Raw genomic sequence first — 15,266 nt, forward strand, 5'->3', positions numbered from 1 at the left:
GACCACATTACTGAGGAGGGATGTCCTGTGATTCCAGGGCAAATGGCTCTTCTCATCACCCCCGATGCCCGATATGAAGGGAACATGTCACCTGCAATTCACCACCTCTACCCCAAGCTCTAATAGACATCTCATGTCGAACAAGTCCAACAGAGAATGGCCAAGCTCCCTGCCCAGCTTGCCCTCCTGCAGCCTTCCCTATCTCTCTGATGACAACTCCATCCTTCTAGTTGCTCAGGTCCCAAATACTCCAGTGATCCTGGACCACTCTCTCTCACACCCACATCCAACTCATCAGCAAACCTCATCGGCTCTACCTTCCAAATACATTCAGGATCCAACCACTTCCCACCACCTTCCCTGTTACCCTGGGACCAAGCCACGCCATCCCTTGCTTGGATAATGGGAAGAACCTCAATGCACCATCTGATGTCATACACACTTTACTCATTTAACTTCACCTATGGTCTGTCTCCCCCAGAATATAAATGTCGTCAGAGCAGGAATCATGGTCTCTTTTGCTCATAGTTGTTTCCTCATCACCTAAATGAGTGCCTAATACATAAAAGATGATTAACAAACACTTAACAAATTATTTCATTTGTCAAATTAGCAAATGAAGTTCTACAAAGAGCCTCAGAACAGGCTGAAGCTTGCTGTGCTGAGCTGAAAGAAGAGGGATTTTCAGAAATGAGTCCACGCTCCCAGGTCATTGCTCTGAGCTCTTTTTCAAGTTCCCTCCTCTCTGGCCCCCCAAGAATGCTTGCCTGGGGTGGCTTCTGCTGTCTCTGGAGTCTGGGCACAAGGGCCTACCCTCACCTGTTGGGGGGTGGTATTGTGTGGCGAGACGGGTGAACCTGCGTGGAAGTTATAACTCTACCACTTACTAGCAGTGAGACCTGCGGCCATGATTCTCTTACCTGCAAAATGAAGATACAAGTCATAGTTGTTAGCATTTTAGTGAACACTAGGTGCCAGGAGCTGTGCTAATCTTCTTACACGTAACTCATGTCTTTCCCACATCAACACAATGGGACAGGTACTACTGTTATAGCTGCCAACTTACACATGAGGCAGCTGAGTCACAGAGAGGTTAAAAGGTTTGATAAGGATCACAGGTGGTTAGAGGCAGAGCCCGCACATAGTCAGCCCTCAGAAGCACTGACATCATTGTAATAGGGGTTCAGGCACCAGGAATCTTTGGAGGGGAGGGCAGGGGCTGCTGGGGAGCTCTGGAGGGTCTCCTGTCAGCAGCTGAGCCCTGCTTCACCCGGGGCCCCCAGTTGAAGCTCCCCTTCCCCATCTCCCAGAGAGGCCTCGGGCACCTCCTCCCCTGACCTCCTGGATTGACAGCCCTGAGTGAAGAGGGTGTGGAGCCAGGAGGTGGGGACCAGGCTCGCCAGGCTAATCAGGTCGCAGGGTGAAATTAAAAGGGAGGAGGAGGCACCAACCCGTCAGAACTCACACTTCTTCCTGGCAAAGAAGTGCCCAGGACGGGAGCTGGGGAGCCAGAGCTGATCTAGGAGGCTGGGAGCCGGGGGACAGGATGGCCCCAAAGAGAGCTGTGCAGCTGTCCCTGAAGATGCCTACCCATGCCGTGTGTGTGGTGGGAGTTGCAGCACATGTGGACATTCACAGGTAAGAGCTGGGAGGCGCTCTCCTGGCTGCAGAGAGCTGGGTTAGAATGTAGGTCAATGGGGCCTGGTAGACAAGTGAGGCACATTGGAGAGGATGCTGGCGGGAGATAGCAGAGAAGGTGGAGTTGGCTGTGGAGCCTGGGAGGAAGGAACTAGGGTCTTGTCAGGTCCTGCTTGGGGCCCCAGCTTCTGGGCACTGGGCTCAGGACATTGGCCTCAATCCCCTGGGTAAGAGTCCGGCCTTAGATTTCTAACTCTGAGCCCTGGGGTCAGGCTTTGGGGTCTGGGTCCTGCATTCTGACATCTAGGTAGAACTTGTGTGGAACATCAGATGGCTCAAGACAGGGAAGAGAACTGGTCCCTGCCCCCCTTAATTTCTTGCCAAGCCCCCATCTCTCTGAGGTGAAGGGACGTGTGTGGTAGCTTGACCCTTGGAGGTCAGCCAGAGATAACTAGATTGATTCCAATCAGGAGGGAGTGGTTAGGAAATACTCGATGAATTAATATGAGGAGAGAACCTGGAGCAAGACGGCTGGGACTTACGTTTGCTGTGAGATGATGGTGATGACGGTGATTATGGTGATGAACAGTGATGATGGCAAGGATGGCGGTGATAGTGGCAATGATGACATCTGAGGAGGCAGCAGTAGCATTTGCTTCTCTTGTTGACCCAAATCTTTCCTGTGCTGGCTGTGCCCAGATGGGAACTCGGGGACTCAGCCTTAGTTTCCCTACCTGGCCACTAAGGGAATTGGATTTGGTGATCTCTGGCGCCATTTCCAACTCTGACAGGCTGTCTATGGATTCCATCCCTGCTGGACCAGGTGGGGCTGAACCCCTTGCAGATAGGGGGCTCATGGCGGGAGTCTCCCTCAAAGAGGAGCTGGGTGCTGGGGGTCTGTTAGTGGGTGGGATCTGAGCTCCTATCTCCCTCTTGGGACTCAGCCCCTGTACCTACTGGTCTGGTTAATGTATGCAGGGCCCAGGGCCCAGCTGCCCACCTGGCCTCCGGTGATCCTCTGCCTGAGAAGCCCTTCCTGCTCCTCTGTTGGGCAGTGGTCTGTGACCCCAGTGGCAGGGCTGGGGAGGAGAACCAGGAGCCATGGAAACCAAACCTTGACTCAAAGTTGCTGCTGGGAGCCCCGGTGTGGGGGCTGGTTCTCTCGGGTCTAGGTGGCCAGCAGAGACCCCATTGTCTCCTGCCCTGTTAACATAGGCTTGCCAGATTTGCAAATAAAAATACAAGATGCCTAGTTAAGTTTGAGTTTCAGATAAACAACAAAAAGCTTTTTTAGTATATCGCATGGGAGATATTTCTCCTAAATTAATCTGCTGTTTAGCTGAAGCTGAAATCTTTTTTTTTGACATGGAGTCTTGCTCTGTCGCCCAGGCTGGAGTGCAGTGGCGAGATCTTTGCTCACTGCAACCTCAGCCTCACAGGTTCAATTCTCTGCCTCAGCCTCCTGAGTAGCTGGGATAACAGGCACCCCCCATCACACCTGGCTAATTTTGTATTTTTAGTAGAGACAAGGTTTTGCCATGTTGGCCAGGCTGGTCTCAAACTCCTGACCTCAAGTGATCAACCCACCTTGGCCTCCCAAAGTGCTGGGATTACAGGCATGAGCCATCGTGCCTGGCCGCTAAAGCTGAAATCTAGCTAGGCATCCCACATTGTATCTGGGAATCTATTTTCACACCAAGAGTAGGAAAAGTGTCCCTTGCAGGCCCCTTTCTTCTTATTTCAGGCTTCTGCTCTCATCTGAGGGCATGGCTGTTTCTAGAAGGTGATTTCAGAACCTCTGGCTCTACACCGTGCTGCTAAGGCCAGAAACATTTCATGGGGAGCCAGGAGACCTGGTCTTAGCTCTGCCACTGACTTCCTGCTGGATGTGGGCCAAGTCACTTGTCCTCTCTGGGTTTCGTTTCCTCATCTGAGCCCCTGTGAGATGAGCTGAGTCCACTCTGCAGTTCACTGTGGAGGTGAAGTAAGTACCCAGATCCTGGAGTTGAACACACTCCATTCTCAGGCTGGCTCCAGGCGTGGCTGGAGCTGCACTTCCAAGCCTCAGTTTCCACATCTGAAAATGAAGAAACAATATAACACCAGTTATAATGGGTTCAGGGGAAGATACATGAGGCCATGCATGTATAAGGCCCGTTGCACCGTGGGTGCCCTGGCAGTGCGCACAGCTCTGGTAGCTCTGTGAGTCCCCTTTTCTCCAGCATCTGTCCTTTCCCTCACACCTAAGATGATGGGAGGAGACAAGGACAGCTCAGACTGCAAGTGCTGGGAGCATATGGTGTCTGTAAAGCTCCTTAGTGTCCTCAAATGCAGGCCCTGGCCCAGCGGAGGGGCAATGGGAAGTTGCCTGGGCTATTCATAGCTGTTGTGCTCTGGTTGGCTCTGGGAGGCAGAGATTGCTCTGGGATCCTGAGTGAGCACACGGGGCACCTCCACCCAAGAGCCCTTCAGGAACCTTCACCTGGGTGTTGGTGGTGACTATGGTCATAGCTACTGAGAGCCTCCAAACTAGGACACAGAAGTTTATTCTGCAGCATAAGGAAGAGCTTCCTGCTGGCCAGGGAAAGAGGGGCATGGAATTGTCAACCTGGGAAGATTTTTAAGAGGAGCCTGAAGCTCACTTCAGCAGCTGGGTTGGCAGCAGGAGGAAGGGGTTACACTTGATGACAAGTGATGAACTTGGGGCCTCCCCAACCCCTTCACCCAGTGCCTGGCTCTAGCTAAGGCCAAGTAAGGGGTTTCTAGTTGGCCTTACTGGTGGGAGGGGTGAAGCCCTCAGAAGAGGAGGTGTTGCCAGTCACCTGAGCTGCTGGGAGTCTGAGCCCTCCAGGAGATGGGTGTGTAGGGATGACATCATAGGAAGTGATTCATTCCCCCAGGGGCTGTGTGAACTGGTTATTTGGAGAAACATTTGTGTTTGGGGTAATTGTGTGCCCCAGGGTGTCCCAGCCTAGGAAACCCTTGGGAATCCTCGACTCAGCATGTGCTGCAGGACCCAACCCCACACCCCAGTGGGCTAGCCCACCACCCTGTCCACCCCCCACCCCAGTGGGCTAGCTCACCACCCTGAGAGGGCTAGCTCACCATCCTGATGCCCCACACTCCAGTGGGCTAGCTCACCACCCTGACTCCCTGGATCTGGCCAGACTGCCCTGGCTGTCCTTGTCCTTGTCTAAGGAGTTCAGGTGGCTCATGCCAATAAAGACAGGGGTGGGAGGTGTGAGGAATCCATCTGCGGTCCTGCGTGGCCCTCCTCGACTGCCCAGAGGCCAGAACCAGAGCCCCAGGCTGGAGACCATAAAGAACCTTTATTCTTTGGGATGCAGAAGGCTGGCCTTGTAAGGAGACAGGGACGTTCTCCTGCACTTTCCCCCAAGCCTTCCCCACCCCTGCAAAAGCAGCAATGCAAGACTGAGTCGGGATCAGAGAGTGGTAGAATTGGAGGGGCATAGGGAGAAGGGACACTGCAGGCCTCTCAGATGCATTTTCTGGAATTCCTTGTATTTCAGAAAATGAAAATGCCAAAACAGAGTTTGAAAACTTGTGGTACGTGTAATGTGTACATCGAGTAAATTAATGCTTTTAACTTGCACAGAAGAACAATGAGGCATAATTGTGCTCCTCAGAGGAAAATTATAGGATTGACGCCGACACTAATTTCCAGCCACCGACAGGCTGCCGGCGCCTGGCTGGACACATTCTCTGCTCCATCCTGTCACTGTGTCACTGCAGCAGGAAGAACACTATTCACCAGAAGAGACATTAAAAGTTCAAGTTTCAGGGTCCCTGGAGAATATGAAGCTGGGGTCCTCCGCAAGTTCCACGGGGCCCTGATAGGCCCGGGGGTTGTAGAAACTGGACTCAGAATGGTGGAGGGTGGCATTATTGAAACATAAAATATTGACATCAGGAAGGGCCTCAGAGGTCAGCCACCCCTTAATTCTGTGGAACTCCCTGCTCCCCTGGGTCCTAGCTGCCACTTGCCATTTTGGGGCTGGCTGGGAATCTCTCCCCCTCCCTCTGGCCCCCCAGGCCCTCCCCTTTCCGCCTCCTTACCCCTTCCTGGCATTTCCTGGATCCTAGTCTTGGAATGTCTCCTCACGCCGAACTTTCTCCTCTTCCCTTCTCAACTCGCATCCCTTTTACCTCCAGCTGGTCTTTGCAGGCTGTGTGACCTTGGGCCAGTCACTTAGCGTCTCTGAGCCTGTTTTCTTCGGAGTGACATCCCTTATTGTTTGTACCTGCGAAACTGGCACCTTTATTTTTTCCATTTTATTTCATTTTTATTTTTATTTTTGAGATGGAGTCTCGCTCTGTTGCCCAGGCTGGAGTGCAGTGACATGATCTCGGCTCACTGCAACCTCCACCTCCCAGGTTCAAGTGATTCTCCTGCACTCCTCAGCCCCGGGGTAGCTGGGACTACAGTTATGCACCACCCCATATTTTTAATGGAGGCGAGGTTTTGCCACGTTGTCCAGGCTGGTCTCGAACTCCTGACCTCAGGTGATCTGCCCACCTCGGCCTCCCAAAGTGTTGGGATTACAGGCGTGAGCCATCTCACCCGGCCTAAGTTTTTATTTTATTTTATTTATTTATTTATTTATTTTGAGACGAGGTCTCGTTCTGTCACCCAGGCTAGGGTGCAGTGGTGTGACCATGGCTCACTGCAACCTCAAACTCCTGGGCTCAAGTGATCCTCTGCCTTAGCCTCCCAAGTAGCTGGGATTACAGGCCTGAGCCACCGTGCCAGGCCTATTGTTTTCCATTTTACATTGAGGAATTCCACAATCCATAGAATGCGGACATGCTTTGGAGAGAGGAGCGGTGACTCACGACTTGGACTCTAAATTCAGGGCCCTATCTCTCAGGGACATTCTGGTCCCCAGCCCCTGTTTATCTCTTCTGGGAAGACCAGTGAGTGAAAGCTGTCCCTCTTCTCCAGCCTCCATTCCTGGCTGGGCAGGGCTCCACTTGGGAGAAGGCTGGTTCAGCCTGCGCCCTCAGCCTGGGCTGTCTGGGCGTGCCCCTCCCCAAGCAATAACAGGGCATAAGGCACCCACTAGCGTGATTTCTGTGAATGAGGGAGAAGACAGGACACAGCCACATCATGTGTGATTCTAGATTCCTGAGAAAATGCCTGAGCCTGCTGAGGGGTCTGGGACATCAGCCATTGCCCTCTCTCAACCTCCAGCAGCCCCAGCCAGCCCCTGGGAGAGGATGCAGGGGAAAGCTAAAGCCAGGGTTGCAAGCCAGGGGACTGGGGATTGGAGCTGCCCCCTGCTACTGTCTGGCACCCACACCTCCCATTTCAAGGAAGCTCCCGTGGTCTTTTCCCCGGGGCAGTCTGCTCCTGGGCACCTGCCCTGTGCTGGGCGCTGGCACTCGGTGATGATACGGCCCATGGCCACATGTGAGGAGCTTCCATCCTAATTGGGGAGTTAAACAAATTTCAGGATGTGGGTTTCAACAATTGCACACCTGACCCATTTTCTTGGTCAGGGAGGAGAGTGAAGGGAGGTGCCAGGGTCCTCTTAACCACAGGGCCCTGTGTCCTCTTTTGCCCAGGTCTGCCCACTCCTCCATGCCTTTCAGATGCCCTCTGTGACAGTAATGATCATGATGGCAGCCCTGGTTTTTTGTTTTTGTTTTTTTTTGAGATGGAGTCTTGCTCTGTCGCCCAGGCTGGAGTGCAGTGGCACGATCTCGGCTCACTGCAACCTCCGCCTCCCAGGTTGAAGCGATTCGTCTGCCTCCACCATGCCCAGCTAATTTTTTGTATTTTTGGTAGAGATGGGGTTTCACTATGTTGGCCAGGCTGGTCTTGAACTCCTGACCTCAGCCTCCCAAAGTGCTGGGATTACAGGCATGAGCCATCGCACCCAGCCAGCAGCCCTGTTTTAAGTGCTCATGGCACTATCTCAGTTAAACCTCACAACAAGCCTATGAGATGGGAACTACTATAATCCCCATTTGCAGACACACGGAGACACAGAGAGGTCGAGAGACTTTTCTGAAGTCACACAGCCCACAAATGCCAGAGCTGGGATTTGGACCCAGGTCCACCTGGTTCTAAATTCTGTGAGCCCAACCCTGTGACTACCCAGGCTCTGGGACTCTTCTATGTTGCTGGGTAAGTGAGGGGTGAAGTGAAGGCAGGGCAGCAGATGAGCTTTGGAGTCACACCCAGGCAGGGGCCAAGCACAGCTGTGCCCCATCACCCTCTGTGTGACCTCTCTGCATTTCAGCTCATTTTCTGTAAAATGGGGAGGAGAATAATCACTCCCCTATTAGCAGGCAGGGGCCATGGGGATGGAATCAGAGAATGGAGTAAAAACCCTCTGTAGACTCTGATGGACCTGCCCCATGTGGACCCCACAAGGGCAAAGCCAAGGATGATTTGTCTCTGCTTTCCTGGTGCCCAGCATGGGACCTGATGTGCAGTAGCTACTCAGGAAGGTATGTTGAGACAGAGCCACTGGCAGCACTAATGGGAGCCCTGTGTGCCCCAGGGAAGCTGCTGGCCTTTAGCGCTGGAGCTCATGGGGTGGCGGCCAGTACCCCGGGACTATCAGCCTCCAGGCAGATCCCTGGCTCCAGGAAGAATCGCCCACGCAGTCACCCCAGGGGATTTGCTGTGCCCTGCTGGCTGACCCTATGGCATTTCTTGTGGCTTCATTCCAGGACACCTAGAGGCTGGCACCTGTAGGGCACCTGGCAGGCCAGATCCTGGCCAGGCGTGCAGGGGAGCCACAGGCTCAGCCAGCAGTGGCTGCTCTTCAGCCTTTTCATCTGATTCTGCCTGATTCTCCCCCTCCTGCCCCCACCACTCACCCAGCACAGTGCCCCAGACGACCCCCAAGAGCACATTGTCCCCCACCCCCACCCACTCAGTTTCTGTCCCCAGGATCTGGCCATATCCAAACTGCAGGATAGGACAGCTGGCAGCGAAGCACTTCTCTGTGACTGCCATATTTCTCTTCTCCCTAGGGACCAGGTGCTACGTTTCTGAGCTGTTGACATAAGATTTGGCCTGTGGAGCCCCAGCGGCCGAGGCTTCTGGGAAGCAAGTTGCAGCCACGCAAAAGGAAAAGCTTTCTAATTACCTGAGCTGTCAAAGCAGAGAGGGGTGTGAGGTAGTGAGCTGTCTGTCTTGGGGAGTGGGCAGGGGCTGGCCGGGATGACCTCTGAGGCCTGCCTCTGACCCAAGGCCTATCCTATGCAAGATGCTCCCTGGTCTCTTCTGTCATTTTAGGGCAGACAAGGACGAGAAGATCACAGGCACCACCCCCCTGGCCTTGCCCCGTAAGATGTGGGTGCATGGTGGGGCCAGGGGGCTGTGGCTTTCCTGCCTTGGTACCGCCCCCCTCCCTAGGCCTCCTTGGCCTGCTGCCAAAGAGCCATGCAGAGGAGCTTGAATTGCACACTCTCAACACATTCTTGTTTCCTTCTGACATCCCCGATCCTCTTCTTCTTCCAGTCCCCGACAAGGGCATGCTCAGGGCACACACGCACTCATCTTCATACCAGCCAGGACAGCTCCTCACTTTGCCATCTGTGCAACCTGAGCAAAGTTACTTAACTTCTCTGAGATTTCTTCATCTGTGAAGTGGGGGCGTAATGCTGAGTCCTCATTAGGGAAAAGGAGCCAGGCTGGTAGGAGCAGGGAAAAGTACAAAAAGAAAGCTGGTCAGCTCCAAGCCTGCCTTGCTTCATGATCCAGGACACATAGCCCTCCGATGCAAATAACCCACAATCTTCCTGCACCCAGCTTTCACCAGACCCCTGCAACTGAGCTCCCCGCGGCCTTGGCATCAGCAGTACTGCACAAAGCCCTCTTCGACAGACAGCGTAAACATCGTCCTGTAAAATCCCCGGCAAGTGTTTGTTTCTTTGCATTTGGCTTCACCTCAGAGAGAGGCTTCTTTCTTGAAGGCTGACCGTTGTGTCTCTGGCGATGTGTTTTCCTACTTTCTATAATCAATCTGCTTTCCTTTATGTACAACTGTCCTGGTAAATTCTTTTACTCCTGCATTACCGGCCATCGTTACCCTGTGACAAGTAACACCTACCTTGGTCGGGGAGCAGGAGTTGGAGTGAAGTCGAGATGAGATCATGGATAGCAAAAGCTAAGCATGTGCCTGGCACATGGCACGTGCTTGAAAATGCAGGCTCTTTCCCTGCCCCACTGGAACCCATGGAACACGCTGCATTATGCCATAACCAGTGGGTGAACCTGCACCTTACCACAAGAGGTGGGCAGGGGTGGAGAGTAGCTAGTTTTACACTCCTCATCCCGCCCTCTGTGTCTCCTTTTGTGAGATTCTCTAAGAATTCACCCCATTCTGCTCATAGCCTCTCTATTGAACCTGACGCAACTGGCCCTGCTGTGGGCATGAGGTTGGTGGGCATTGCAGGGTGAGTAGGAGGACGCTGCTCTGGGTGGCGCAGACGAGATGTGAAGTGGCCCCCGGGATCGTCTGAACCAGGGCCATGGGGGCACAGAGGAAGCACATAGGTTTCTGGCTGGAGTGAGTTGGGCTGTCTGGGGATTCTGAGAAGAGTAATCGTAACCATGGTGACAGCATCTAATGCTGAGAAGTCATCATCTCAGGGAATCAATCCCTCCAACAGCCTAGAAAGTAGTTCTTGGGATTATGTCCATTTTACAGTGGAGGAAAATTGAAGCAGTTGAGTGATCCAATTTGAGGCCATGCTCCACACAGAATCTACACTTCACTCCATTGAAGAGGTGGCATTTGAAGTGGGTCTTGAAGAATGCAAAAGACCCCCCTGCCCCCTGCCCCGTGACTCAGCTCAGCAGAGATGGGGGAGCAGCCTGGTGAGGGGCAGGCTCATCAGCATAACAGTGGAAACCATGATAATATAACAGTGATTACCAGGACACCTGACAGGGTGACTCCTGTAGTGGTAATGATTTTGGTCTTTTTTATTTGAAGGGGTGCTTTCAAATCCGTGACCTCACCTGACTCTGCACTTGGGGACATGCCAGTACTGCATATCTGGGGGTTGGTTAGGTCTGGGGGCCACATCATGAGACATCACCAAAGAGAAGCATCTTGGAGAGGATTATTAGATTCAGAGGAAGCCAGGAGCAGCTCTGGAAAGCTGGCACAGCACAGCCCACTGCAGGGCGGCCTGCGGCTCCCCACAAGCTCCCACTCCTGCCTGTCACACCTCCCAAGGGCAGCCCTTCATCCATGACCAGGCCCACAGATCTGGGCACCTGAGAGATAAGGAAAGGTAGTGTAAGCCCCATCTCCCAGCCCCGGGGCAGGGGTGAGGGTAGGATGCCAAGGGAATGAGAATCAAAGGCAGCGCAGGGCCCACCCGCCATAACCTGCCTTGCTTGGGTGCCAGAGTGAATAAGCAGACCCCTCTTCCTGCCTCTTCCTGGTGGTCTTCAAAGCTCCTGCTGGGGTACCGCCGCTCTTCTGTAGCTGAAGCTGACCTGGATGGGGGTGATGGGAGCCAAGTCTTGAAGGCAGTAGGGCTAAGACTAGAACAGGCCCCTCCCCATGCCTGCAGGAGTGGCCCTGGACCTCAGACCTGCAAAGCAGGTGTCTCCTGCAGGAAGCCACCTTTCCCCCAAGGCCCGACCCCTCTAGGCACTGCCTACTCATCTGTCACTCAAGGGAGTGAGACACTGAGACCCGGAGCCCAGCACCCCGGAGGGAAGTGAACAGAGGTGTGAGCTATTGAGCAAGTTTGGGGTGGGGAGGGAGCAGATCTAGACTACAGGAAGCTAGACTGGGCTTGGAGGGTCTTGATAGCCCCAGAGGAATTGTACCTGTCATTTCTTCCCTCTTCTTTCATCATCATCATTATCATCATCATCATCATCATCATCATCATTTTCTACCAAGACTCCAAATAGGGGGCTGTGACTTGGAGATGTCAACTTTTGCCCAAAGCTGGGGATTGGCTCCGCAGAGTCCAGCTTCCCTGGAAAGGGCTGTGTCTGGCACCGGTGGTCCCTGAGTAGGGTGGAGCAGGGGTCCCCCATGAGCTAGAAACCCTTCTGCTGCCAGCTGGGTGCCCTGGGCTTGTGGCTACTTGCTCTTGGAATTCATGGGCCAGGCCGACTGGATTCAATCATGACTCAGCCACCTCCCCACTGGGCAGTCCTGAGAAAGCCACTCCACCATCCTGAGTCACTGTGTCCTTGTCCAGAACACGTTGATTTTGCCCCTGGTTCATGCCAGGCACTAAGCTGGATGCAGAGATGACAGCAGTGATGCAGACAGCATAAAACAGAAAAAAAAACCTCTGCATTTTAGAGGGAGAGACTGCAACGAGCACATATGTGCTCTGTCAGGTGGCTGGGAGGTGGCCGGTGCCATGGGCTGGAGTGAAGCTGGGGTTGGGGCACCAGACTCATGGTGTCATTCATGTCACGCCATTTGCAACAGACAAGAAGGGTACATCAGAAGGGTCTCATATGCTACCCTGAGAGAAGGAAGTGAGGGGCTGGGCAGACCACAGGGATCGGTGACAGGAACATTCTGGACAGAGAGAGCTGCAGCCCTGGCATGCTTGAGGAAGGGCAGGGAACAAGCAAGAGGGCGTGGGGAGGGAAAGCAATGGGTCAGGAAAGCCTGGGAGGCCACACAGGCTCTGGTGACAGCCTCTGAGCAGGAGGGATGCAATGGGACTTCTATTTTAAAAGGTCCCTCTGGCTGCTATGTTGAAGCTGGACTGTGGGGAGAGAGGGGAAGCAGGGCACTGGCCTATGATAAAAATCCACATGGAAGCAACTGGTGGCTTGGACAGGGTGTGAGCTGTGGCAGAGGTGACAGCAGTCAGGTCTGCAGTTGCTAAGAAGGTGGAGCTGATGGGATTTGCTGAGGGGCTGGCTGTGTGAGTGAGGGAACAAGAGGAGGTGAGGCTGAATTGGAAGGTGGAGCTGCTATGGACAGACTTGCAGTGGGTTGGGCAGGAGCAGGTTTGAAAGGAGTGGGGAAGGAGTGGGCATGGGGAAGCAGGAGTTTGGCTTTGGACGTGCGAAATTTAAAATGCCTGGTAGGGCTGGGCGCAGTGGCTCACGCCTGTAATCCCAGCACTTTGGGAGGCCGAGGTTGGCAGATCACTTGAGGTCAGGAGTTCGAGACCAGCCTGGCCAACATGGCGAAACCCCGTCTCTACTAAAAATACAAAACTTAGCTGGCGTGGTGGTGAGCTCCTCTAATCCCAGCTACTTGGGAGGCTGAGGCAGGAGAATTGCTTGAACCCAGGAGACAGAGGTTGCAGTGAGCTGAGATCATGCCTTTGCACCCTAGCCCGGGTGACAGAGCAAGACTTTGTCTCAAAAAATACAAAATAAATAAAATAAAATGTCTGGTAGACACCCAGGGAGAAACTCAAAAAAAACAAGTAGTCTGGGACTTCTAACCATATTGATGTGGCAGCTGGAGAAAACCAAGGGAGTGGGTGTAGACAGAAGAAAGGAGGATGGGAGAGGGGAGGGAGGGGAGGAGAAGAGGAGAGGAGGAGAGGAGGACAGGGGAGGCTAAGCCCTAAGCCAGGTGCGCTGGGGCCAGCCACACTCTGAAAAGTACCAGTGTAGGGATTCTGCCCATTGCCGATGGTGCCTATTCCAATTACACATTTCAGAACTTGTTGGGGTGGGGCGGAACCACAGATGGGCTCAGGGGCTCCCTGGACCCACTGTAAGATGAACCTGAGCTGAAGCTCCACGGATCACCTGGCCTCCATGAGCCCTTGCTCTGCCAGGTGGAGGGCACTGTTGTTTAGGGTCTCCTAGACCAGTTCAGGGCCAGTGTGCAGGAGAACTAGAAACATACTATTACTTCCTTTTCCCCAGTGACAGTCACCCTGGTAAAAAGTTGTGCATCCTCTTGGGGAAGGCTGGGAGAAAGTTGAACAGTGTAAGTTTGTGGCAATGTACCAGGGTCCTTCCTCTAGGAGATCTGATTGTTTATTTTTTAAGAAGGTTATGAGCCCCTTGTTAAACACAGCCACTATTTAAAATTAAATTATACACACAATTAAACAAGTTATGTTAAAAACAAAGGCAGTAATACTGAAAACTCATCACTGCTTAATTATTTTACTGCATTCTACCATCGTCTAGACATAGTGGAAATAGTGATGTTGCGAGGTGCTATTATGCATATTTGAAACTCTGAGTCCAATGATGTTGGGCTGGTAACTTGCAACTGGCCAGAGTGGGAGTATTTATACCACAGACATTGGTCAAGGCTACAAATCAGGGCTTCATTCATGGTTTTATTGAATGCCTAGAGTTCAGGAAGTGATGGAGACAGGTTAACAATGTCAACTAAATTTAAAAGTGTATTGCGTCTATAGCCATGACATTGTGGTTAGTACCAAAAATTGATGAACTATTCCTCCAGGATTATCTGATTCAGCAAATAAGTGGCTCACATCCTAGATGAATGAATGAAGTGTGACATGCATCTTCATTGCTTCCCTTTCATCTTATTCATGAACGCAAACAAAAATATCAACCAACATTTACGTCACATATCAGATTTAGTGACAATAAACTTATGGAGGAAAGAATGAGCAGATTGGGATGCAATTGCATTGGTCAAATCTTGGTCAAATTGCAGTCACAGGTTGGCTACAGTTGCAAGAGAGGACATCTGGAGGAAGCAATGGACTATATGGAATTTACAACACATTTTACAATAAAGAATAATGTGTATTATATTATTATTTTTACATTATGTGCCACACACTATTTACATCAGTAAAATTTATAATAAATTTATATGTACATATATATGCATAAGAACACCCCCACTCCAGAGAGCTGGTTGTTAAACATTTGCCAGCACACCACTGCCTGGAGTTAGGGGGTAAGGGGGGTGACACAGCAAAGGCATTAGAGGAAAGGCCAGGGAGTCAGAGGAGAGCAAGCAGAGCCTGTGTATCAGCTGCCAAGTGGTGGTAAAACTTTTTACCAGGGTGACTGTCACTGGGGAAAAGAAAGTGTTTCAAAGACAGGTGATCGTCTGGGCCAAGTGCCTCTGACAGGTCAGCGAGGGGAAGAAGAGAAAAGACCCATTGGGTTTGGCAACAGTGGGGTTTCCTTGGTGTGGTGGGAGGAAAGGCTGATTAGAGGCAGGTTGCAGAGGCAAAGAGAAGAAATAATTGGAGGTGTCAAGGGAGCAGAAGAAATGAGGGGGTCAAAGGAGAATGAGTTTGGGGATGGGTGATATTCACCATGTCTGTGTGCTGGGTGCAAGGGAGGGGAGAAGGGGCAAGGCCGATGATGCCCTTGAGTAGGGGATGTGTCCCCAGGAGGGCTGGTCTTGAGCAAGAGCCCAGGCAGCTCACCCCTTGTCCCAGGAGGGCACACATGGTAGTGGACTCAAAGGCAGGAGGGCTGGGAGATGAGGTGGTGGGAGGGAGGAGGTTGAAGGCTCTGAGTGACCAGGGAGAGGAGCAGGGAGGCTTCTGGAGATAGGAGAAGATAGGACATAGTCCTCTAGGACACTGAAAGAGAAAAGAGCCTGGAGCAATGCTGTAGGAGCACCCGGCATGTCACGCATCCATTGAGGTCAGCAGTCATGAATCCAAGTGAACCATGGTCAGCTGCA

The 15,266-nt window shown here is 52.5% G+C and overlaps 1 protein-coding gene and 1 long non-coding RNA gene across 2 annotated transcripts in view; one reads left to right on the forward strand and one right to left on the reverse strand.

Moving 5' to 3' along the window:
* Positions 1–1,456: 1,456 nt before the first annotated feature.
* PADI1 (peptidyl arginine deiminase 1) overlaps positions 1,457–15,266 on the forward strand; it is a 41,144-nt gene continuing 27,334 nt past the window's right edge. The window contains exon 1 of the mRNA XM_032759079.2: positions 1,457–1,638. Coding sequence (XP_032614970.1) covers positions 1,547–1,638 — 92 coding nt within the window. The 5' untranslated portion in view covers positions 1,457–1,546. The remainder of the gene's footprint in view (positions 1,639–15,266) is intronic.
* LOC131384240 (uncharacterized) lies at positions 9,071–10,186 on the reverse strand. The gene is made up of 2 exons (XR_009214901.1): positions 9,729–10,186; positions 9,071–9,309 (listed from the first exon to the last, which is right to left on the reverse strand). It is a non-coding gene; the product is annotated as an uncharacterized LOC131384240 (long non-coding RNA).

Source organism: Hylobates moloch, unplaced genomic scaffold, assembly GCF_009828535.3.
Source record: "Hylobates moloch isolate HMO894 unplaced genomic scaffold, HMol_V3 SCAFFOLD_9, whole genome shotgun sequence".
In the NCBI taxonomy this organism is placed as follows: Eukaryota; Metazoa; Chordata; class Mammalia; order Primates; family Hylobatidae; genus Hylobates; species Hylobates moloch.